This window comes from Filicampus tigris, chromosome 7 (genome assembly GCF_054856515.1).
Source record: "Filicampus tigris isolate MCC_2025a chromosome 7, RoL_Ftig_1.0, whole genome shotgun sequence".
NCBI classification, from domain to species: Eukaryota; Metazoa; Chordata; class Actinopteri; order Syngnathiformes; family Syngnathidae; genus Filicampus; species Filicampus tigris.
In genome coordinates this window covers 15,760,201-15,785,926 of record NC_141223.1, presented here as the reverse complement: position 1 = coordinate 15,785,926, position 25,726 = coordinate 15,760,201, and the positions used below count along the sequence as shown (strand labels likewise).

The following is a 25,726-nucleotide window of genomic DNA, read 5'->3' as shown; positions in this document are numbered from 1 at the left end:
GAGACTGAATAGGTGGCAAATATTTATTTAGAAGAATCCAAAATATGACACTTACTTTATAGCAGTCTCCCAAGCTTCTATTTCTATACATTAGAACACACACACAACCTTGTGATTGGTGCTAATTGTCATTGTCGTTATCGTCGTCGTCATCTAAGCGAGTGGCGCATATTCTGGCAAATCTTTCTGTCTGTCTCTTCCTGGAAGTGGGCGACATGTCGGGACAGCGTCGCGGACCCCTGTGAGGAATTTGAGGCGGAGTCATGCCATACTCCTGTCAACAAGAAAAAGTCATTAAAGCACAAGAAATGAATACAAAAGAAAATTTTTAGAAATAATTTAAATTACATTGTAAATTCAATCATACATTATATTGAATATTGTACAAAAAAAAAGACAGACACTAAATTCCCTGCTGGGATTAAAAAAAAGGCCTTTTTTTTTTTTAAATGAATGAAGAATTAAAATGGCAATAATTCGTGTCATATATCCTTTATTTATGAAAATAATCATTTGCTAATTTTACTTAAAAGACTAAAAGGTGAAAAATAGATTTAAATGTAAAAATGGAGTAAATAAATAAAATTAATACTAAAACACCTGGGGAAAAAAAAGTTTGTCAACTGCTTTTACAGCGTTGTGGACACAAGACTCAAAACGTACGTGCTGCTTCGTCATGTTGCGCAAGGCCTTCCTTTTTAAATCGGCGTGTACTATGGAACAAACGCACAAAGCGTGGCAGACTGACGGATCATGCTTGCATAAGGATTACTGTGACAAGCGGTGTGTGTGTGTGTGTGTGAAAGACATGAACTCCACCCTGCTCTTAAATAGCAGAGCGGCAACATAAGCCTTTTTCACACAGCAAGATTTCAAAATTGTCGGCCGACTTCCAAGCTTGACACACGTGACGAGAAAAAAAATGACGCAGCCACGCGACAAGATCAACACACCATACGCAAACGGATTCATTCGCAGATATTCTCACATCAAATGGAAACTGTTGCTAAATTCCTCGAGATTAAATGTGATTTCCGAGTAAACAAACATGGCGGACGAAGATGCAGCAGGGGTCAAGACACGAAGTTATACACATGACAATTTGAAATGTCGGTAGAATTTAGCGAAGAAGTTGACACACATGATTTGTGTTCACGGGCCACATAAGATGATGTGACGGGCCAGGTAAGCATTTCCCAACAATTAACAATCACAACTCACTGCGTCGCTGGATGAATTGGAGAAAGAGGGCGCCAAGCGTACCGCTCTCAGAGAGGCCTCCAGCTGGTGAGAGGGCAGGAAAAAGTTGGGAAGCGAGCTTTTGGTGCAAAGAGTTAAACAAAACACCTGATGGCATCAGACTTGTCGATGAAAAAGGCCCCTAAGGACCCACCAGGCCATTCGAACCGTGCTTGAGCCCACTTGACACTAAAACTGGCACTTTGGGTGAACACAGCAAATCAGGGATGTCCAAACTTTGGCCCGGAGACCATTGGAAGCCCGCCGTTGTTTTTTAGCGTTAACATTTTACATGGCCTGCATTGTGTAACATGTCGGTATTTTTATTCAATTTTATTTTATTACACTGAGTGGCAAGTTTGTTCTTTCGATTCTCAGGCATCCAGGCCATGGTGATCCACAAAGGCTGAATCAAGTCAACTGACAGCCTGTTCTTGTTTGTTGAAGATGTTTCACCTTTCATCCAAAAGGCTTCTTCAGCTCTGCGACGTTCCTCTTTTCATGCCTGGCTAGGTGTGGTCAACAACAACAGGATGCTATTGTTCACCAGCCCCAGGGGATACACCCACAGTCTATTTATGTCTCAAACTCCAGAAACCTTTTGGATGAGAGGTGAAATGTCTTCAACAAAGAAAACCAGTCCAGTTGCCTTGATTCAAGCCTTGCAGTTTTGCTTTCATAACTTCGTCTAACATTTTTTTGCAATTAAAATACAAACACATTCTCTATTCATAAATAAAGATAATGTAGTTAAAGCAGCAAATTAGCGTGAATCGCCATATTTTGCCCCACTTTCTGCGCCGAGTCAACGTCAATTTAGTAGAGATTGCTGGTGTATTGTTTTAGTCAATGTGGAGATGTGACTCTGTTTCTGCTTAGTACTTGAACCACAGATCTATTCTGGTGTGATACAGGACCACTGGCTAGTCTAAAATTTTGGCAAATCTTTTGACTCCTTTTTATGCATTTTCACAATATTGTTTTTTTGGTTTGTTGACATTTTCTGCAAATAAATGCTTCAAATAGCAATGATTGTCTCAGGAATTTGGGAGTTATCTTATCAGAAGTTTATAAAATAAAACCCGCCTGCCACCAGCGATAACTAATGTGTTCATCTTTTCCTAAACTGACGGATTTTGATTTTAAAATGTGAATTAAAGTAAAAGTGAATACGGTCAAAGATGCCCTTGCATCCTTCTGCCTTCTGGTTTTCTGTACAGGTATGTGGTGGCCATTAGGAGGAAAAAGTTTAGACACCCCTGCTGTAAACAGAACTACAAATAATCCAGAGTGAGGTTATTGGTTCAAGGTAGATACTGTAGGTACAAATGGTAAAAACTAGCAGTGAAGGATACACTTGGTTCTCTGATGTGGAACCTGCAACCCCGGCCGCCGCCGTGTCATCATCGCTCTGAGAGATGGAAGCTTCTTCTGATGACGTGTCAAAGCTGTCGGCTCGGTGGCCATAGGCGACAACTTCCTGGTTTCTACTGGATTTTGCCCGACTCTCGTACTGAGCCGCCGCATTGTTCCGGTCTGACAGGAGGCTATTCCACAAACTGGTCTTATCCGTGGAACTCGTCACCTCATTTAAATTCCTCGGCTCCACCACCACTTCCTCGTACTCCTCCTCCTCCTCCTCCTCACTGCTGGACTGTGATTTACATTCTTCCTCGTCATCGGTAGCTTTCCTTTCCTCATCGTGCCTGCCGCCCCCTTCTTCCTCAGGCTGAGATCTTGGAAATGGCGGCCGGTGAGGGGACGCGGTGTGTGGGCTGCAGATCATGTCAGGGTGGTTCTCTTTGGCTGAACTACCATGGAGGATGGAGGAAATGGCTTCTAGGCGTTGACCTTCAATTGAAAACACAAAAGGAAAAAGTTATTATATTCACAACTGTTAACCTTGGAGTCATAAGTACCATACTTCCCAGTATCAATAGCTATGATGGCAGCAAAAGTAAACAAACCCTTAGATGTTATTTGACCAATGCAAAGCCATTTCGAAAACGGGGGAAATTGCTTTTCCGTTCATTTGAACGTGAAAAGTTGATTTGGGACGCAAGTGTTACCAGCACGTTCATGAAAAAAAAATTAAACTCGTAACTCTAAACATCTACAGACTCGAGAAGATGAGTTAGCAAAGCCTAAACTAGAGGCTCACCATTGTGGACATCATCAGCTAGTTGCTGGGACGTGACAAGAGGCTGCCGCGCGTCGCTCTCAGCCCGCTTCTGCTCGTCTCGGAAGGCAGGCGACGCAATCTTGCTGCTGAAGTATCTGTGGATGTTGTCCTGCTCGCTCATAATTTTCCTGCGTGTTGAGATGCTTGGTTTAATTTAATCTCTATAGGAAAAAAGAGTGACTAGGGCTGCACGAATCTTTTGTTTGTGCAATGTCAACAAGTCGTACATGTGTGCAATATGTAGGTGTATTGATATGCAGTGAACATTAAGAAGTGACCAGCAGCGGGACCTGGTTGGATTAAGGGAGTAAAAGTAGTTATTGAATGTGCAAATGATAAACGAGGGTCACAGAGTTAAAAACAAAGAAGCATTTTTTTTCCCCCCCAAGATAGTGCAGCCCTAATGAGAAGTAAGTGCTGCTGGCCTACCTGATTGTGGAGAAGATTAGAGAGCTGGAGTGGTTGATGTTGCCGTCGCCGCTGCCGTCACAGACTGAGTGAAGGATGGCTTGCTCCTGAAGGCTCTGATGATGAAGACGCACCTTTTGCATGTGCTCGTGGTGGCGCTCGCTTTCATTGGGCAAAGAGCTAGTCAAGGGATGGCAAAATGTGCTTCATATAAATATGACATTGCACAGAATTGCTGCCAAATCTCTGATGTATTTTTTTAAAATTCCATATGCATCACTATGCATGCATTTATATATACGAGTCATTTTCATATGACTTGATCATTAATGGTATGGATAAACCCCACTGAATTGCATGTGGAAAATGAACAAATTGATATGACTTGAATTATTGGCAGCTGTTGTCATTCAAAAGGTAATGCTTATTTCTACACGTAAATATTCTAAAGTAATATTTTTCAAACTTTTACCATAACAATACCAAAATGTCTTTACTGTCATGTGTCCCGATTGAAGTTTCATGATTGCAACATCTTCTGAACATGCCAATTACATTTTTGGATGTATAGGATTTTTCTCCTATTGCATTATATGCATTTTCCATGAAAAATAACACAAATGCATTTGTGTCATATTGTCTTCAGTGTTTTCTTTTCTTTTCTTTTCTTTCACAAGTGGTCTATCTTTGTCACCCAAGCTGCCTTACAGTTAATGCTACTGGAGAAAGCCTCATTATCTTGTTGCAATACACCAGAGGAACCTGTGAGCTGAAGTCCCAGGATGAGGCAGCCATTTTGCTTTCACATATTTCTGAGAGATGTATGAATTTGTGAAAGCTTTGGAACTATTGCATGTCTTTACTGTTACTAAAATTGCATAAGGGCAAGTGTAATGGCTTTAATGAGTAGTTAGGATCACTTATCCTCACATTTTAAAGGGCAACATATTGAAATTGTGCAACACACAGGATTTTTATGAAGCTGTTTGTCTTAACTGTTATGCACTTTTGTCTTAAACCATTATGCAAATAGTGTATTTCAATTGGCCGCCACATTTTCTGTCTATAAGGATTGCCTCCTCAATGAAGGTCAAACATTTGTAATCATCAGGGACATTTTGAAAACAGGACTTTAAGAATGACTCTTTCAGCACTGCAGATATTAACAGACATTAAGTCACAATAAAAAAAGAAAAGACAAAAAGGCTAAATTAGAAAGTTTTGTGTTTGGAGGGGCTGTGCATCTTTACCTTTATCGATCAAATGATATAGCGCTGGGGTGATGTTCACATGTGAATGATAAAAATGCGGCAGTACAAACATTTTGGGAAAGAGGGCATCCACGCGGTCAGGAGACGAGATGTGCTGCTCGGGGTATCGACTGATATGAGAGGGGAAGCTGCTGTACGTGGCTGTGGTCTGGTAGTTCTGAGGCACGACCTGGGATGAAGGCTGTGAAGAAAACACCACGTATTAAAACAGTGGAACCTTGGTTCAGGAACGCATTTGTTCCGAGATGCCGAAACAAAGCATGGATCCAAATGAAGTAAAATCAAACTGTTTAAGCAGCTGACCTATCAAAGAAAAGAGTGCATTCATTTCGCCAGAAAATAGTTTGTTCGTTCGTTCCTTAGTAATCAGCAGTAGAACATGGTATGGTTTTCATCTACAAACACAGGTTTCTGACATAAGAACTGAGAAAACAAGCTTTTGCGAAAATAAACGTCTAGTCGAACAGTGAATTTGATGCTAATATTTATTTCTGTAACATGTCCAACTAGAAAAAAAAATAATACTGAAAAAGGGCTTTTGATGGCAACCCAATCATTTATTAGAAGCTGCCGCGAGCAACAGTGACTCCCACATGGCTCGAGTTGAACATTGTGGGATTTTTTTACATGGTGCTTGTTATTCACTTCATGAACTGCGTCATCTTTACTCTTGACAGGACATGCTTTATATTACATACCGCGACACATACAGTAGTCTGTTCATATCAGACATATGCATAGTCTGTTCAAGTGTGAGGTGCCTAAACTCATTTGTTGTCCAAAATGTTGGCTTTTCTCTCCTTCATAATTGACATGGCAAGCCGAGATTCACCCCCTTAAACTTTATCGTCGACCTTAAAGTTGTGCTAAACTCAAATCCAGTGATGCAGCGCTAACACACACAGGGATCTGTTAGTCGTTGCAGGTGTTTACAAACCTGAATTTCACAGACAAGCTGGGCGAGACCCTCTTCCACTCCTACCTATTGAAAAATGTACTTGAGAAATATATTTGTCGCATGCAGTAAACAGTCGGATTCCAGTTGACAAAAGCAGTGAGTTAATTATTTGTATTTCTAGAGCTATATTTCCAAAGATCGGGCAATGTCTTGTGTCTTAAGTACCTCCGCGTCCACAGCGGCCTTCCTTTGCCCGCGGAGGTCTTGCACCCATTTCAGCGGCTTGACGGTCACCTTGAGCTGACCGTGGCAATGGCCGCTGAAGTCGGTGACGTTGTACCAGCCGCACAGCGACTGCAGGCCGCACAGCAACGGGGTCAGGTCAACAGAGGCGAAGCCGATCACCCGCTCCGCTTCGGCGGCGCCTTTGTGCCAGACTTTGAACACCAAGCTCTGTTGAGGGTCGAGTAGGAGCTGCTTAGACAGCCTGATGAAGTAAATACAAACGCATTGTTATGCAGCCCACTGGAGATTTCCGGCATCGTTTGCGGGGAAATGGCACCCACCTGCAGTCATGTTGGTGGTCCCACACGGGGCAGTTTGTGTCAGCCACCACAGCTGTGCATACGGGTTCCGCTGTGTCGGCGGCGACGTACGAGACGTAGCAGCACAGCGTCCCTTCGCCGTTCTCAGATGGCGAGAAGCCTACCAGAAAAGCAGGGAGTGGTAAGTGTTTATTCCATGAAATGTAAGTGTTGTATTGCATGGTGACAATATATCAAGCTGGGTGACATTATGCTGCCCGTGCAAGTCACTGTCCATACTTTCTTTTTATACAACTTTGTGCGTGCCTTTAAAAGGGGTGTGGCCTAGTGAATAATGTCAGGAACGGAATCAGCGAGGTCAGTAGTCGCTGTCAGTCTCTGGACTAGTATTGCTGTATGGTAGCCGATTGTGATCTTTAAAAAAAAACAACACCTCAATATTAAGCAACTAATAGATTCCTATATTTATTTACTTAAATAAAAGTACTATGACTATTAATAATGAAACATTTATATAGCCCTGGAAAAATTAAGAGACCAAATTAACACACAATTTATTTATTTGGAAATTGAGTGTTTCGTATGTCAGTAGATTATAGAAATTCTTTTTGTTCATTTTACTTAAAAAAAATCTAAGATGATTATAATAACAATCTAAATATGTATTAAAACCAATATCCAATTCTTTTTAAACTTGTTGAACTCAAATATTGGTCAGGTAGAGGGTTCAATACCCAAACTGCTCACAAAACGAAAGCCTCCTTGGCGGAGGCAATGACGGTTTCACATGCTCACCGTTCAAATTGAGGTTCTGGGCCTTGTGCACGGCAAGCGTGACTGGGAAGGATTGGTCATCACTCAATATTACAGCAGGCTGCGACAAGGCGACGTCTTGACTGGTATGGCTTTGCTTCGTTTGAGCCGGCGAGGGAGGTGGCGTAGGCACTGCTGGCTCCTCTACTAAGGTCTCCTCCTGGCTGTCAGACTCCACCGGGTCATCTTCAGTAGTCGGAAGGCAACCGGCTGTCAGACTGATGTGCAGCCGCAGAGCGGCGCCCTGCAGGTCTGCCGCCGAGCGCCTGAACAGCGGATACACTCCTAACAAACATGACCGCAGAATTGGAAATTAATATCAAAGCAGCTGTGCAAAAAAGAAAAATTGTTATTATTAACCCTTAAGGCTTGATTCTGGGTACACTCTTGACTGGTTGCCAGACTTGCCACTGAATCTGAGAAAATTGATTCTATGGATTTTTTTTTTTTTTTAACTATTGAGTTACATAAACATACTGGCCTTTAAAATTACAAACTAAAATCAAACAATCAATATTTGATATGTACTGTACTTAAAAGATTGACTGGTGGGACACAAAGGGTCAATAATTAAAGGCCCTCTTAATCATTTGCATGCTGATTATTTCATACCACTGAGAGTCAACTTCTCCTTGTGAGGCTTTGCAAGTGAGGATAGATCGATGAAGGCGGATCCCAGCAGGCGATCCGTGTCCCGGGGCCTCTGGCTTTTGTCCTTCTGGAACGCCACCCACACTTGCACCTCCAGCCTCTCTTCTCGAAGGTACCACATGAGTGGCTGGGAGCTCATCAGCTCCACAGTGCGACTCCCCTGGAATGTCACGGTGGCCTGGCCGCCTTCGGCTGCCTCGCCGGCGCACGGGTGCTTCATGTGCGAGCAGAAGGCCTCGTGATCATAGAACTTGTAACGAAGGTAACAGTAGGTGGAGCGCTGCAGGGTGTCGTAGCCCGGCAGGAGCAGGCAATGGAGCGGTAACCAAGCTCTAGGTATGGAAAAGGTCAGGGATAACTTCCTAGCGCTCTGCTCCCAGGCACCCCGGTCGTCACAGTCCACCTGAGCCTGGGTTGGATCCCAGCCCAAATCCTGAGCGGCCTGAATGACCCGCTCCCGCTCCGAATGGTGGGCGAAGCTGATGGAGATCTCCAGGCCTCCGACTATCGTGTGCTGACTTTGAGGAAATTCCCGGGCGGCGTAGACGCCAAACCAGCCAGAAATACCTAAACGTATGTAAGGAAAGGGATTGATATATGTACAGCGCTGGAAAAAAAAAGATGAAAATGAACATGTTTGTTTAATTCAATAAAGAAGTGATTCTCAACTGGAAGTGACTCACGGACACATTTTGCGTAGGTCCCACACAGCTATACAGCTAAAATTACATGTACAGTGTTTTTATTTTGTTTTTACTGCTACAGAACCAAGGTGTAACAAGTTCCTACATGGAACATAATTTGATAAGCTAAAGGAAGTATAGCTGCTTCTCGCTTTTGCCGCAACTTTACTTCAGCCTCAGGCTAGCGCACGTCATGGCAAGCGACATACTATTAGTGTACTTCAAACTAATTTCAAGCAGCATTTGAAAATATACCGTTATACACACTAAAACCTGTTCAAAATTATTACGCAAATGATGTTTTTCTCAGATTTTTTAAGCAGTCCATGTACCGGTAAATGGAACTCATAATTTTCATCATTTTAATAATTTGAATGTTTTTAAATAAGCCTCCTAATGATAACGGTACCCAAAAAAATACTATTGTTCAAAAGCACTGTTCCAAATTATTATTATGCACAGCAGGGGTTTCAAACCGTTTTATAATTTGTAAAGAACTGAGAATTGTCATTTGCTTATTTTGCAGAGCGGCGGCACGGTGGTCGACTGGATAGCTTAGCACGTCCGCCTCTGGCCCCGGCCTTCCTGTGTGGAGTTTGCATGTTTTCCCTGTGCCTGCATGGATTTTCTCCGGGTACTTCGGTTTCCTCCCACATTCCAAAAACATGCATGTTAGGTTAATTGACCGCTTTTGATTGTCCCTAGGACTGATTGTTGAGTGTGAATGCTTGTTGGTCTCTGTGTGCCCTGCGATTGGCTGACAACCAGATCAGGGCATACCCCGCCTACCCTGGAAACGATGGTCACAGATAGGGAAGCACACCTGATGTTTTCCGGAGGAGGTCGGCCAACGGGATTTTCACTGTGCCCAACATCACATCTGGAGGCTTGGAATTATTACCTGCACAGAAAAAGACACTAATGTCAGTCCATAACTAATGGACCAAGATGAGAAAGTGTTCATACTCGTCAAATTCAAGAAGGACCAAGGTTTTAACTTTTGCAGAAGTTGAAAGAATAATGCTATGAACACAGATAAGCCAAGGAATCACTGAATATCTTTTTTTTGTGACAGCTTCATTTGGTACTGTGCCATGAGATTTTTCTGATGTAAAATCTTCAATAATATTGCCATGGCGCAATATATGTTAGGAAACGCTGTATTAAAGAATTACTTGGGTAAGCGGCACTAAACCTTTACAACTGTCTTTATTCCAGATGGTGAAGACGGCCCAGGCTTCGGCAAGCTGCTCGGCCAGACTGCAGGTTTCACCGCCGCTCTTGTGGACCAGCGCGTCGCAGCCCACCTCCGCGTGGTGGTCAAACTCGGGGCAGAAGGTCCTGCCGGCTACGCGGGTGCACGTCGGCTCGTCGTCAGGCAAGAAGGATAAGTGGGCGCTCACGTAGGAGTTGACGCCCACGGTGGCGAAGTAGTTGTACCTTTCGTCTTGCTGGGCTACGACCCTGCGACGACGAAGAAACCCCGACCAATCAAGATTGGGGTTGCGTTAGAGGTCAATGAATGGAGGTGTGGAATAATGGGGCGCTGGGGGCCTCGTACCTGGCTGCTGCCTGCAAACCACACCCTCTGTGCACCTGAACCACAAGGGTCACAAGAGAAGAGGCGACTCCTCTGCCGGTGGGCGCGTCCGCTCTCATTGGCCGGTACTTGTAGCGGACGCACACATCCAGGAGACCTGACAAAACACACACAAGAGTCACATTTCAATCCCGGACAGGGATGGGGACAGATTATAAAAAGTTATAAAAAGTGAAAAATGCAAGTGTGACCCGGCAATAGCAAAAGGAGTCACGGTGCCCCATATTTGAGAAATTATGGGTGGGATAATCAAAAAGAGAATGATGTCAGACCATTGCACAGAACTACCCATGACATATAATTACAAATTATTTCGACAGATATGAATAGGTAGATAGGACGCGGCCCCTTTAATGTGCATGTCAATAGACACCAGTATTGTAGGGTCATGTTAAAGGAGATTGTTTATGGAAAGGCCTCTCAGCCTAATTAATGAGTGACTGTTTTGCTATATTTTGACAGAAATGATTTTTCTTCTTTTTGAGTACCTTTTACAACATGTGAGTTTTGTCGACTTCATACTGTTTATTTCATGAAAATGAAACTTTCATGATAGCGGTAGGAGTTTGACCTACTGAACCTCGGAATCTACCAGTGCGACTTGCGACTATTTTTGCTGTGCTTGGTCACAATTGACACCCTCCCCAAAAACCTGTTAAAAGGGTTGCAAAATTGTACAGAAATATTGCTGTTTATGACAAACAAAACAATTATATTTATCTTTAACCATTACAAATCTCTCTTTTCCCAGTTAATGCACATAACATTTTACAATTCCATGGAAAGTTTCCAATTTGTAGTATTTCCAAAATTCCCCAGCTTTACTTTCCATGGAAATTTAACAGGTATTTTTCACCGTTTTGCAACCTATTAATAGTTTAAAATGTAAAATACCGCAAACTATGCTTCCAAAACATTTACAATATGGCTGCATAATGTATCGAAAAAATATAGATATCGCGATATATCAATATCGCAAAGACATGCATTAATTTTCTTATGAAATTGTACGCTTTTATCTGAATTTGAGGAGTTAGATGCAAACTTAAATGCACATCGCCATCCAATAGATAATCGAACATTATCTAGGTGGATTACAATTAATTCGATTAGAATACCTTGAGCTTTCTTATTTTGCCGCATAAAAACAAATATACTTCTTTAATTAGATAATATAATGTCATTTCTTTATGTGCATGTTAAATATTGCAATAGTATCGATATCGCTACATTCAAAGCATCACTTATTTCAATTTTTTCCACTATTGTGCAGCCCTAATTTACAAGTAACATCATTTCCAATTAATTTTACAATATCACCACTATAAACAACTGCGAGATTTGATTTTGAAAAAAGAAATCAGATGCACAAGCAGCAAAGACTCCAAGTAACTTCCACTCCGAATGCAGGCTAAACTTAGCTCCTCCCCGACATACAAAGCTTTACTCTGTCGAGTTGTATCACTTCACCATGTTTCCTTGATGCCAATTACCGTACGCCACTGAATCCGGCGTGCTTATTTGTGTACATTTGTGAAAAGGGAACTGTGAATACATGCATAACTACTGTAATGATAGATAAATAATATTGAGTTTAAAGTGCAGACCAGAGGGTAAAGGTTGATGGGTCGCCAGGCCATCAACTCTGGGGAGCAGAGGTAGCGAGAACAACTGGGCCTCGTCGGGATGCTGTCCCTGCATGGTGACCATGGCGCACAGCTTGGACAAGGGCAGAATACCTTTGGCCACCAGCTGGTCTCGCACATTGGGATAATAATATCTGCGGGAACGTAGGTAAATCAAAGGGTGTCGTGGTTCCCTATAGCCGAGTTAGGGACCGACGGCTACAAACCTGCACCACACTTCAAAATGGACACCCCCGCCGCCGCTTAGACCTTGGCTGCAAAGAGAGCTGAGGAGTAGCTTCTGAACAGGAACACCTTCAGGGGTCAAGAGGGCATGCGTTTCCGTGTGGCCAAACACCGGGTCGGGTACACACAGAGTGGTGGTGGTACGAAAAGGCTTCAGGTTGGTGTCTGTTAAGAGATGAGATGGAATGTTAAGATTGATACAGAGAAGCAGCAGAAGAAAGGAGAGGCAAAATAACCTAAAATGTTTCAACATTAATACTTTGCTTTAGTAGAGGGGGAAAGTTGTGAAACGGCTTACTATATTCATTAAGGGTGGCGTCCACGTCAGCGCATTCCTGGCAGGGGAATGCGTACTGAATGTAACAGTCGGCCTCGCCCCACACTGTAGACTGCAGAGGGGTCAGACCCGTCACCTTTTCCACCCTGATCGTGAACACGTGCTCGGTCATCGCTCGTGCCTGTGATGTGTTTATCTGAAGGGGAGAAAGGAAGCGCTTGAGACAGACACGGTAACATTGAACTGTTTGCCTTCTGGTCACTCATACTGTCCTTGCGCGAGGTGAGGGATGGAGCAATCACTGGTGTCACCATGACAAACAAACCCTTCCATCCATTGAGAAAACAAATAATCATACATTCAAACTACAGAGGTAATTTGAATGTGTGCCCTATCAGTGAAAAAGTAGATATTATGTGAGGTAAACTGCTTCAGAGGGAGACGGAATGCCGGCCATAATTTACATTTCAAATGGTAAGTTAATTAAAAAGCAGACATGGTTGAAATTCAGTCATTCAGTCATTAATATGTTCATTAATTCCCCTTACGCACGGGTTTGACCTGGATTATTTGTGATTCTTTTTATGAGCTGTTTTTGTGCTCAGACTAACAGCATTATTTTGGTGCCATCACATGGCATGCTGCTGTTTAAGAAGTATGTTGAAGTGAATTGCAATAGGGACACTTTTATTTGCACATCAGTAGTTGTAGCTTTAGTAGTAATTTACTGCCATCGTGCGGCATCTGTATGTAATTACACACCTTTTAAAGAACGGAGGTGTGTCAATTGTGTAATGTCAATTACTCTCAATGTTTTGCTATTTGTGGTTGGGCTGCGTCAGTTCACTGTACTGTCATGGAAAAAATGGTTGGACCACTCTTGCTTCTTCAATTTCTTGTTAATCTAAAATGACTACTAAACTACAATTGTTTGGACAAATATAAGGATGAGTCAGAAAAATGGCTCTTAAGAGTTATATTTGGAACATGATATCGAGCTATTTTATGTCGTTTTCTTGATAACCCAAATCACTTAAGTTCCTACATCAATTTCTTTAACATTGTACCACCAAAAAGCAGTACTTTTTGGCATACCATGTTTTCTTTTCTATCAGCAAGTCAAGTCATACACCTTTAGTGGTACCAGCCACTGAAATGAACAAGAAACTGAAGAAAACAAGGTGGTCCAATATTTTTTTCATGACTGCTTATCTGGCAGCCAAACCCCAAACTCAGCAACTTTTTGTCAACAAGTCCGTTCAGGTCAGCGGCAGTGACTCACGTTCGGCCAGCTGGAAGTACCCTGGCGCAAATTGTTTACAGACATTATTAAAACATCGATGAACATAACACTGACTCTGAGCATGCAGTGATAAAAAGCACGAAAGCAGTAGAAACCTTGGCAGGCGCACTGGGCTGGTGGTCGAGTAGGTGAAGCGGCCTGAGGGGTGGGCGACACGGCGAATCGCACTCCTCGTCTCTGGCGCGCTGCAGGGCGAGCACCTGCTCGCAGAGGCCCATAGCCAGTGTGACCCTGAGGCTTCCTCGGCAGCCACCCGAGAACACGTCGACCACTGGCATGTAGCAGTCCACCCCTAAAACGGGGTATTGTGCCTGCAGAAGGAGGTGGGCGATCTTTGGATCCCTGTGAGGAAAATCACAGTCAATCACACTTCAATGAAGGCATTTCCCCATATAAATGTCTCCTTTATTCCACCGAGTACGGAAAGTGATTGCAAATACCTAAGTTCAAAGAAACTATCGTTCACTCACGGACATCAACTTTCAACTGTTATCTTGAGCTTTTTAGCAGCCACTGATCAGAGCAAAAACACGTGGAAGGTGCACTTCAGGCACCGCTACCCGATTGTGGTCTTGGCAGAAACACTAAAGAGATGCTCATATCTAAAAGAACTCAACTTGCCTGAAGGACATGTAGAACTGGTGTAGAGGCAGTTTAACGAGACCAAGGAGTCTCTCGTGGCTGGAGCCGCCCGTCTTCTGCCAAACTTCAATCACCATCACGTTGTTTCTCATCCGCTCCAGTAAGTGTGCAGTCAAAGCCACGGGCGTTACCTACAGGCAGTGGTGGCAAATAAAAGTGCAATTATTCAGTTACCCTACTTATGTAGATTTTTCAGGTATCATACTTTCAGGATTTATTTTTCTGAATTTTTTTTTCTTTTAATCGCTAAATCTGATCACACATAGGTCTGTACTTCCTACCCCTTACTTTTGTCAAAACAGGCTTATTACTTTTTCCAACCCCACAAACGACACGAAGTAAAAAAAATAAAATGAATACTGGTTGGTTATTTCATTGATTGAGCTCTTGGGGACTTACAAGACAGAAAAAAACAGACAGCAGTGACATGGCAGAGTAATGTGAACCAGGAACATTAACAGTAAAGACAAAATAGATTTGGAGAAGCAAGATATTCCCTATCGATGCCAGCCTAAAAAAACATAGAATAAAAAGCGTTTGAACGCTTTGGCGTTCAAAAATGTTCTGCCTAATTTGGGAAAAAAATAAAAACTTACAGCTAAAGTGTATTTTTTTTTTCTCTTTGGCTAATTTTGAACAGTCCAGAGCAGAGGTGAAAAAGTGTATCCAATCAGGATGGAACGGGTGAAGAAAAGTGTCAGGTGTGTTTTGTGATAGAAGAGTCCCTGCTAGGATGAAGGGGAAAGTATATAAGATAGTGGTGAGGCCGCCCATAAAGTACGGATTACAGAGACTTCACTGATGAACTGATGAAACGACAAGAAGCAGAGCTGGAGGTGGTCGCAGTGAAGTGAAGATATTTTTGTTTCCTTTAAAAGTGACCATGATGCTTAGCATTACAAATTAGTTAGAGGGACAGCCAAGGTTATATAGCTTTTAACAGTTAAAAAACAAAATCGAGTTATCAAAACTGACATTGTATATAATTGACACTTTAACGGAATTAAAAGAACCTAACGGAATAAATAGTCATTTACAAATTTGAAGGTTGATCCCTAATAGGTCATTTAAATATAGTTGGGCAATATACTGTATATTTTAGCATGCACAGACTTCATGCGCCTTTCCCTGTTAATTTCCATCATTACTACGAAAAGTTTCCCCATTTGGAATATTTCCAAAATTCCCCATCTTGAAATCCCCATGATGTTTTTTCCACATTGGGTTTCCAAATAAAATCACATCCTACCTGCACAAAGTTAAAGGAAGGATTGGCGTGTCCCCAGCTGACCACGGACCTCGCCACCTCATCGCACCAAAAGAGCTTACAGTTCAAATACACGTTCACGGCCGCCGCTGGCCCACTGGTGAAGTTCTTGCCGTCTGGTACCATCAGCAACGTGTGCAAAAGGACCTCGGGGTCTTCCTCCGCCGGATGCCGAGACGCCGGCGCTGGGTGGCACGCGGATGGAGGGGCTTCTACGCAGTGTTGAATGGGAACGTTGAGAGCGAAGTCTTCTGAAGAACGAGCGGCCAGGTCCTCCGAGCAAAAGCCGACGCATTGCGATGTCGTGCAGGACACTCTCTGAGGACTGCGCGTGGCGCGTGACCACAAGGCTTCTCTTTTCTCACACATTTCAGAGCCTCTGTTGTTGGTAGAAAGTTCTAGCAGCACCTAGGAAAGGCAATGTTCAAGAATTGGGGTTTTTTTCACAAATACAACTTTATGCTTAAAAAAAAAAGTGACTTCCTTTTTTTTTCTTGAAGAATAAATGTCATAAGATTACGACCAAAGAGAGGAGTGGAGAACATATTGTGAACGGTCCAGTGAGGGAAGTTAAGGCTACACTATTTTAGTGAAATTGTAATAAATGTCTTCTACAACTCACAACTATTTGTTCTTGTAACATTACTGTGAGCCCATTAACGTTACATCACACAAGTGAAGCGGCAGCTTTCTCCAAAAATAAGCCTTAACTATATCATTAATGTATCCTTAGTTATATATTATGATATAATAATAATTTGTTTTTATATTTAATTCATCCGTGGGAAAAAAAAAATCCTTCTTGAATAAATATGTCTAAATAAAAACAGTAAATTGCCCACAATATACATAGTAGCATTTTCTTTTACCCTGAGAAGACAGATTTCCGGCTTAGCGCCCTCCACGGTGTGCACCGGCAGCGTGAGTGACTGGCTGAGTTTCTGGCTCTGCAGCAGACATCGCAGCGGATGAGCAGCTTCTCCAATGACAACGGCCTGCAGTGACAACGACCGTTGAGGTCACCATTATTCGTTTCTTTCTTCATTATGTGTCAGTCAAAGGCAAAATTATTAGCTTCTCTGACTTGGCTATTTATTGTGTTTGTACGTTGCTGTCCTGTGAAAAACCTGTATCGCCAATTTTGGAAACCTTTTTCGTTTTCACATTAATGTGATGTATGTAACGTGGAAACACCATTCTTGTAAAAATAAGAAAATTGAAAAAAATGGAGATAAGTGTTTCACAGGAGAGCGACGATATGCCTGAGACACACACTCACTTTCTTTTGATCATTTTTCCGGGCGTAAATTCGAAAAAGGAGATCGGTTGACCACCAGACATCCACCGTTGTTTTGCTGAAGCGGACAGGAAACACTGTGAGATGATGGAAGCTCACCACTTCAAAATACACAAAAAGAAGCACGTCAGAAAGAAAATACACAAACAAGCACCTCATGGCATGCTGTACCTCCTCCTATGACGTTACTGGAAACCGCTCGGGTCACCTCCACACCTGGCACCACACTTCGTCCGTGTCGACTGGAAGAGGAAGTCTTGGGGAACGTATACTCGACAAAATACGAGCTGCCAAAAAAATAACTCAGCGTTCTTGACTGATGCACTGTAACGGGAGTCAACTAAACTGTGTCATGGTGGAGTGTCGTCTTTTGGAGGGGGCTGTAACTTGGGGTGTAACGGTACACGTGGGTGTATCAATATGTTTCTGTATGGCATGTTCGGTTCGGTCCACCTTGCGTATCGTTTCTGATCAGTTTTTATTATTAGCGCGAGCCTACGCACGGGCGCTATTGACTGTTGCACGTGGGAGAGGAGGGCGGCGGCAGTAAAGAGGAGCAAACGAATATGCAAACAAACCAGAGCTCGAAGGTCCCCCGTACACTGCGGTCTCCTGTTTGGGAACATTCTGGCTGTCCTGTTAAAAACGCCAATGGGGAAAGTACTTGCATAAGTCTCAAAGTTGTGTGCCGACATTGCTACATGAGATCGGCGGCTATGCTGTCGGTAGCACGTCGAACATAATAACACTTAAAACGACATCATCCGACTTTAACTTGAATACTTAGATGTGTTGCTGAGTGTTTAAAGATTTCAGTGTCTTAATAATTTACAAAATTAAGAGATCTTTGTTGTTAGTGTATTGTTTATTCTGGTGTAATTTCTTAGAATATCACCCGAATAGTTCACTTTTATTTATTTTTTTCTAAAAAATAGACCGTTTACTTGTGATCTTTTCAAAATAAACATTTAAAAAAAGAATTTTGTACCAAAAATATACCGAACCGAAGTTTCCAAGAAACCGAACCGAAATGTGATTTAGTGTACCGTTACACCCCTAGCTGTAACTATGTGGTATTTCAGTTCATTCCAATGGGGAAAATTTATGTGATATACATGTAAACGGCGTTACAAGCTTGGTCACGGAACAAATTCAACGTGTCTGTCAAGGTGCCACCGTATTTCTGAAAATAGGATTTCAAAAGCGTCACCCACCACTTCTTTCTGCGTAACAGTGAAGGAGATTTGCTCGGGGTCTTCTCAGGCGGGGGGCTTGCGCAGCATGTCGGCACACTCATGGAGTCGACCGTCACTTTGGCTGATCGCATGAAACTCAGAAACGTCAGCTGCTCCTGACTCAGAGAAATGCCGAAATCCGTCAGGGCATCTTGAGGCTCTGAAACGACACTAGACAAAAGTCCCAATAATGTTAAAAGAGACATTTTCGTTTCCCTGACTAACATCAGATCTCCGGTAGCATGTAGGAGCCTTACTTATCGCTCATCCTGGACACAGGCTGCCGCAAGTGTTTCTCCGTCCCGAATGAACTCTTCCTCTGCCCTTCAACGTCACCCGCTGTCTCATCTGGTCTCAAATCTGAGTTCTGAAACACAAGAATGTGTTACAACAAAAGACTGAAACAGAAACTCCTGCGTTGTTCTGACACGTATGAACTACTGACGGGGGTTTTGTAGAAGAGATTTTCTAGCAAGCTGTGATCGTACTGCGGGTCTCCGAGCTCACTGTCTCCGCTCACGCTGCTGTGACTGGACACAGACTCGGGAAAGGAGCCCTCGCCCCGCCACAAAGGCGGCGGTGACGTCTTCAACCTGAAAAGAAGGCAGAGAGCATCACTGGGGGGCACAAATATGTTTGCAAATAGCAATGTGACAAGTGGCCGCCACCTATGTGAAACTGTCTTTAAACAAAAAAAAAACACAAGACGCTTTAAGTTCAAACACCTCTAAAATCCTCTGCTGTTTACCTGTATAGCAAATAAAGTCAGGAAAAAACAAAAGATCACTAAAGTACCAGACCTATTCTACTTATTGCTTCTTTCACCAATAATGTTCCATTTGCGCTATTTAAGCAGAGTTTTTGGGGCATGTGACGCTGTTTTAAACATCAAGGTAATTTGGATGCATTGACTTGGGAGAACTCAGAATTTCAGCCTGTACAAGTTTATTGGTGGATATTATTAAGTGGAACTTGTCAGCCAATCAGAGAAGGGGTTGCCTGCATGAACTTGTCAAGGAAATATGAGAAATAATCATAACTGTTTTACTAATTTCAAGGAATTTTTATGTTCCACAAAGAGGCCATATATCCCCACCACCCCAACACACCCAACCCCCCAAAAAAGCCAGCTCTCCCATTATCAAATGTTCTAAATAGCGTGTTGAAGTGGCCATTCAAACCACATTTAAGCATTTCCACAGTTGAAAATTTGGGGAAATGGGTTGGAATTATATACAAGTTAGAGGCATCTTTCAGTTTGTAAATTCCTGCTCTATTAGCATTAACTACCATTATTTTTGCCACCCCAGCTACAAATAAACACCTGACCTCAATTAAAGCACTCATACAGCAAGCGCATGTACCCGCCAAGGAGGAGATCCACAGCTCTGTGGTCCATGTCAGGAGAACAACCGAGGCCGCATTCTGCAACCACATTGTCGTCCGCGTGCTTGACATCTGAATCGGCGTGCTGGACGTTTTCAATGATCATTCCGGGGGGCCTGAAGACATTAGAGGAAGAGCCATTAAGAGTGTAACAGCACATTGATGATGGCCAACACAAGGCATTGTGTGCACTTTCCAGCACTTGATGGAACAAACACGTGGCGGTGCACTGTATACCTGCACCTCACGTGCACGTTTTTATGTTTAATAATGCATAATCAAATTTAGACAATTGCTCAAGTAATTGATGGGACAATCGGTAGAATAACTGACTCTAAGAATATATGACAGCTGCAGCCCTAACGTTTAGGGTACAAGTTGTTGAAGTGAAAAAGTGAGCAACTATGTGTGGTTTGGCATTTGTGAATTCAACTATTCAACAGTTTTTGTTATTCATGGGACACCCCACGCTTATTAAATTTTTCTTTTTTTAACCTGATCCCCCACTTAATGATTTTTTCACCTCAATTTATTTCCCACGGCAATTATAAGGAACATCAATCATTAGCAGATTTTCGCCATTTGCTGTCAGGCTCGGCCTCATTCACCACAAAGAGTGGAGGTCCTCTACATATTCGATAATGCCTTGCGTTGATACAGATGAATTTAGATATTTGATGAGTCAACTCGTGTCAAATTAAATCAACTAATTATCAAATTACTGTAAATCAACAACCATATCAATAATCAAGTAATCGTTTAGAGCCATTGTTAATCATTTAACTTAAAGATTATCCCAATCCTCTGATTTCAGTCTCTCAACAGTATTTATCTGATTTCTGTAGTCCTTCATGAAAACGTTTGCACAAATCTGTGTGTCCCACTGAGTGGTGAAGGTTTGCAAGTGGTTGTGAGACAAGTTTTAATGGTTGCGGACAATTTTTCTTGACGCCAGGAAATTTTGTACAAAAAAAATGTTTAGTCCCAAAGTAGCAAAATTACAAACGAGCAACATTTACAGTATGTCTTTATATTTGACCACTTTCAATCTACAAACTTTTGAAATAGTGGTATTAAAAAAAAATCAAGATTGTATTGGAAAAACTCAACTCACCTAGAGGTAAAAAAAAACTAGACGCAATCCACAAAGGGCTTAGTGCAAGTGCACCCTTGAAGCACTTGTCGGGTCACTCACAATGAAGGTGGTTGGAGGTCTTTGAGAACCGGGGCAGTATCCATGGTGCTTTTCAACGCTGACACAACCATAGCGTCCCGAAGTTTGTTGCCACGCTCCAAAATGACTGAGGCCAAGAGAACAGGGTACATTAGTTGGACTGCTACCAAATAGGATTATGGCCACACTGAAACCAAAATGAGGAATTGGACAAGAAGCATAAATGTTTCATTGTTTACATAGGTTTATGTGAAAAATGCAGTTTTTTTTCCAAGAAAATGTATGATCTCGCAAGAATAGTTTGTTTAAAAAAAAAATTCAGTATTGTTAGTTACTACTGTTTCTTAAATAGAAAAAAAATAAGCTTCTTTTCAAACAATACAAAAGGCTTTTGCTGAAAAAAATGCAAAAAAAATGGAATTTATTTACTTAGGATTATTTTTTTTCTTAGAAAAATATGTTTATCTGTTTTGTTTTTAAAAAACACAGTTTTTGGAAATTTTGAAAATATGAAATTCTACCAGTAAACCCTAAAATACTTCATGAAAAAAAAAAATAGTACTTTGTTATCATCACATTTGGTGTCATCAGACGTGTTTCCATCTGTGGCTCTAATTCTCCTGGTGTAACTTGTTGGAAATCATGATGTCATCATCAATCATGTCTTGCCTTTTGTGACGCACCTGACAGGATGTCATTTCTAGGCTGATCCACATCTATTTGCCCATTTGCTCGCAACTTCAACTTCTCAACGGACTTGTCTTGATCCGCCTGCGTGGTTTGAGTATACAAGCGGTCTTTCCCTCTGAGAACAGAAATTGCGTTAGTGTGTTTTTTTTCTTCTAGTGCAGAATGAAGACGTGAAAACAGTCCTTGACAAACCTTAACGTGTTTCTGCCGCTGCCCATGTATGATTTGTCAGCGTCGGGAGGCAGGGGCTCGTCAAGCGTGGCCAGCGAGGCAACCTGAGGAACGTTGCTGCTGAAATCCGTGGCAGGACCAGAGGAGCTGTGCTTGTGGCACACTCCGGCCACAGGCTCCAAATGGAGCGAAATCTGCAAGCGGAGGGAGGCGACACTGAGTTTTGCACTAAACTCCCAACAGAGAACGGAAGCAACCTGACTTGCAGCAAGGCCTTACAACACATTTCAAAGGGTTTTATGTATCATATTCAACAGAAGACAAAAGTGACTTCGGACTGTTGAACATGTGAAGTTGTTTTTCGGGGGAACATTTTGTATAAAGTCACACAGAATTGAGTTGTAATCACTCTTGGACATATAATCCTGACTTTATTCCTGAAAGATTATGACGTTTTTTTCATGGAAAAAATATAACTTGTTTTCAAGAAAGACCGGACTTTTTTCCCCTCGAAAAACAACCCTTTTGTTCATGAAAAAATGTCTAGAAAAATTATTTTCTGGAAATTTACAACTTTTTTTTTTTTTAAATCTAAAAAATTTCTCAACTTTTTACCAGAAATAGAGCTTTTTCTCTGTAAAAGCCTAACCTTTCTTTCTTGAAAAAGTACAACTTTTCTCAAGCAAGATGTTACTTTCCTAAAAAAACAACCTTGTTTCTTGAAAAAAAAAATTTCTAGACTGTATGAATTTCTTTTTTTTTTTTTTACAGAAATATGCAACTTGTTTTCTCAAAAAACAACTTTTTTTCTCACATTAACTCTTTCTTTGAACTTCTTGAAAACGTAGAACTTCATTCTCACAGCTACTAAAAAAATGTATTTTTTCATACAAGATTATAGTTTTTCTCTGTCAAAAAAAAAAAGGAATATCGTTGAAAAAGGTTTTGGAAAAAAAAGGACTTTAAAAACTATTCTCATATAATAGATTTTTTTCTTCTCCTCGAAAGATTTTATTTTATTCTCACAATATTGTTTAGCTCAAGAAATTAGGAAATTACTTTTGTTAAAAAAAAAATACAACTTCATTAACCCAGAATACTAGCAAAAAAAAAAATCTTCATTTGTTGTCCTTGTTTCTTAAAAAAAAAAACGCTAAAATATTTATGCTGCTTAAACGATTGCCTGTACTGTTCGTGAAAGTTTTGCTATGGTAACGGTTTGACTCAGACTTTTGGTATTTCTTTTATTTCCTAAAGTGTGGAAATAGTCAAGCCATCAGATAGCGGAAGAGAGTGCATCAAACCTCAGCGGTTCTCCTGGAGCCTTCCATTCATTTTGCCTGTGGACCGATGTTAAAACCTTGGCAGAGGTACGTGCCTCCCGCTGTGACATCACAAAGTCTTTGATGGTTTATTACACGCCAAACAAACCGTCATCGTCTCACCTCCAACTGGCCGAGCTTCTTGGAGGTGGGTGACACCAGAGTGTGAAATCCGGTGATGGGCTGTGACTGGGAGAGGCGGGAGATCTCCCGCACTTGAGCGCGCGCGACGGGAAGGTGATCTTGCTTGCTCAAAACCTCCAGCACCAAGTTTCCCATATCTGTTGAAAAGCCGCCAGCCGGATAATCTTTCAGTAGGACTGGACAATGTGGCTGCCGCCTTACCATAAAATCTCTGATCCTCTCCCCTCACCCCCCCTAAAAAAATTATATTTATAATATTACTCGATCTGTATCCCCTTCAATAAAAACAAGGCAAATGACATTATTCAAATCAACTCTTGCTTTTGGGAATTTTTATTTCATTTCTCCTGAAAACCATACAATAATACCATAAGTGAATCAAATGTAAGGGTAAACAATTTGCACATCATGATTTCACGCCTCAATGGACATTGCGCTGCTCCTTCTGGTGTCCACGCTTTGGCCAACAGGGGCAGTATAATGCTTACAACATGATAAAGACACAACAATGGTCTATTTGAAGCTCAGTAAGACACAGCAATATTGGTAGTTTTTTCGCAGAGGATAAAGAGTATACACCCGTGATATTATTTAACCGTTTCTTTAGATCTAGTACTGCACCATTTGTGTTTAAATATAGAGTGCTTGAAGTGTTACACTGACATTAATGCTAGTTTTCGTTAGCCTGTCTATGGTGTTTTGCATTGTGTACGAGCATTAAGCTTGAACACTTTTCATAAGACAGACATTTGATTCAGTTAAAGACACATGTAATTCTTTGCTTCGTGTTTAGCTTGAAGCAAGCAATTGCCCTTTGTTTTTGTTTTTTTTATCTCGGGCTGCATGATTATGCTCAAAATGACATTTTGATTATGATTATTTATCATAATTGTTCTTTATGTAAGGGAAAACAGCTGTATTTTATTGCACTACTTTTAAACAAACAATATGTAAATAGTTTTCAATGTAAAATGACAAATGATACATAAATATAAAAACTATAATTTGATGAAGAAAGGAATGCTTACTAAGGGCTTCCTGAATAAATGTGCTATTGTAGAGTGCAATCACAAAGTCCTAGCAACTGCTGTTGACCCCTTTTGCGCAAAGCTGTTGATCCCATTTGCGCAAATAGTGGGGTTCCACTGTACTTTCAAAATTCCACATTATAACGCCCCAGGGAAATTCACTTGAAAATTTAATAAATTGACCTGCAATTTACTACCCCTCCCAACCCTAAAGTAAGGCTGGCCACAGTTTACCTGCCAGGTAGGAGGTGAGCTGCTTGGGACCACAGCGCACAGGGAAGCGCGCCGTGGTTTTGACGTTCCTGTGCGAGGGCAGTGCGTCATCCCGGGGGCTGAAGTGCGTGCCGTCCGAAGACTCCCCCCACCAGCGCAGACGTACCCGCGTTGCCGACGGAGGCCTAGCCACGCTCCAGCGCAGACGGCTCACAGTCACGCGCAGGAAGCCGCGCAGCTCACCTTCCACAAGCGGCGGCAGGCTGGTGGAGGCCGGCACATCACACAGGGCTGCCAAAGAGTCCGCAAGGCAACTATCAGCAAACACTCGTTTACGGTCAGATACAAATAAATCAGGGATGTCCAGCGAAGTTGGGACTTTGTTTAAATTACGTGAATGAGAACAGAATACAATGATTTGTGAATACTTTTCAACCTATATTTAATTGAAAGACAAAGACAAGATATTTAATGTCCACACTGATAAACTTTTTTTCTCTCAATTATTCACACATTATTATAGGACATGTAATGTGCCCATGTAAAACTGTGCACCTTTTTTTGTGTGCAGTCCCAAAATTCTAAGTTCATGATTATTTGCTAAAAACAATAAGATGTATCAGTTTGAACATTAAATATCTTGTCTTTGTGGTGTATTTACACTTTACACAACGTCCCAACCTCTATGGAATTGGGGTTGTAATTGAGTTGACTTCCAGTGTGCAAAGTGGTGGTTAACACGTAGTGTGTGTACGCCCTTCGTAAGTGCTATGGATGCCACGACTTGAAACCCTGCCACATCACTGATTCTCCATACAACATTTATTCCTTCATTTTCCGAAAATTGCAAGCAATTGTTGTCGTTGCTGCACACGTTTCACTTGGTGAAGGCGTCATTAATCCTTTACTAAAGCCTACTGTAAATTCAAAGGTGTCATGACGTAATAATAAACGCGAATGAACGATAGTAAACACACCATTGGATAAATACGTGAATAACAGTGGATGTACAAGGAGGACATAGATCCTAAAACAGAACCCTAAACTGCTGCCATTGTAGTATTGTTATCGTTCTAACACAAACAACGGAACGGCAATGTTAAACCAAAATTGAAAACGTTTTCTTTACAACAATATTTCATATTGACCACCAGCCGGGCTGACAGCATCTTGCCAACTTAGCAAGCTAACCGGCTAACAACAACACTTTACCTTTCTGCTTCGTGCCCCCGGCGGCCTTGACGGAGCTCTGTTTTAGGCCCTTCATGACGCCACACGGGGAATACGACGAGCGAAAGTGTCCGACCAGGCGACATGGACATTCGGAAGCATGTTTCAATGATTAAGCCGTTTAACACATTCAAGAGCAAACACAGATAAATCGTCCCGCGCCCAACTGTTGAGCTCAACTCCAGT

The 25,726-nt window shown here is 41.9% G+C and overlaps 1 protein-coding gene across 3 annotated transcripts; it reads right to left on the bottom strand.

Moving 5' to 3' along the window:
- Positions 1-9: 9 nt before the first annotated feature.
- Positions 10-25,726, bottom strand: c2cd3 (C2 domain containing 3 centriole elongation regulator). 3 transcript variants are annotated; one of them, XM_086036855.1, is made up of 33 exons: positions 25,523-25,726; positions 24,332-24,601; positions 23,049-23,206; positions 21,625-21,797; positions 21,426-21,547; positions 20,764-20,869; positions 19,547-19,684; positions 18,628-18,775; positions 18,440-18,549; positions 18,162-18,353; positions 17,119-17,234; positions 16,930-17,048; positions 16,520-16,645; positions 15,633-16,058; positions 14,363-14,514; positions 13,837-14,083; positions 12,460-12,634; positions 12,143-12,326; positions 11,898-12,070; positions 10,252-10,387; positions 9,886-10,154; positions 9,514-9,591; positions 7,969-8,574; positions 7,339-7,641; positions 6,565-6,703; positions 6,224-6,485; positions 6,038-6,082; positions 5,151-5,281; positions 3,851-4,009; positions 3,401-3,549; positions 2,595-3,090; positions 1,222-1,318; positions 10-274 (listed from the first exon to the last, which is right to left on the bottom strand). In XM_086036855.1, the coding sequence occupies exons 1-33, from the start codon at positions 25,575-25,577 to the stop codon at positions 122-124; spliced, it is 6,213 nt and encodes a 2,070-aa protein (XP_085892981.1). In that variant the 5' UTR covers positions 25,578-25,726; the 3' UTR covers positions 10-121. The 3 variants fall into 3 exon arrangements, with proteins under 3 accessions (XP_085892981.1, XP_085892982.1, XP_085892983.1); XM_086036856.1 differs by lacking the exon at positions 6,038-6,082; XM_086036857.1 differs by lacking the exons at positions 21,426-21,547; positions 21,625-21,797; positions 23,049-23,206; positions 24,332-24,601; positions 25,523-25,726 and having other exon boundaries at positions 20,683-20,831.

Coding starts and splice junctions, on each gene's coding strand:
- c2cd3 (XM_086036855.1), bottom strand. CDS start 25,577: ATGAAGGGCCTAAAACAGAGCTCCGTCAAGGCCGCCGGGGGCACGAAG. Junction 21,798..23,048: donor AGAAGCTCGGCCAGTTGGAG/GTGAGACGATGA, acceptor CTCCGCTTGCAG/ATTTCGCTCCATTTGGAGCC. Junction 21,548..21,624: donor AGCGGCAGAAACACGTTAAG/GTTTGTCAAGGA, acceptor TTCTGTTCTCAG/AGGGAAAGACCGCTTGTATA.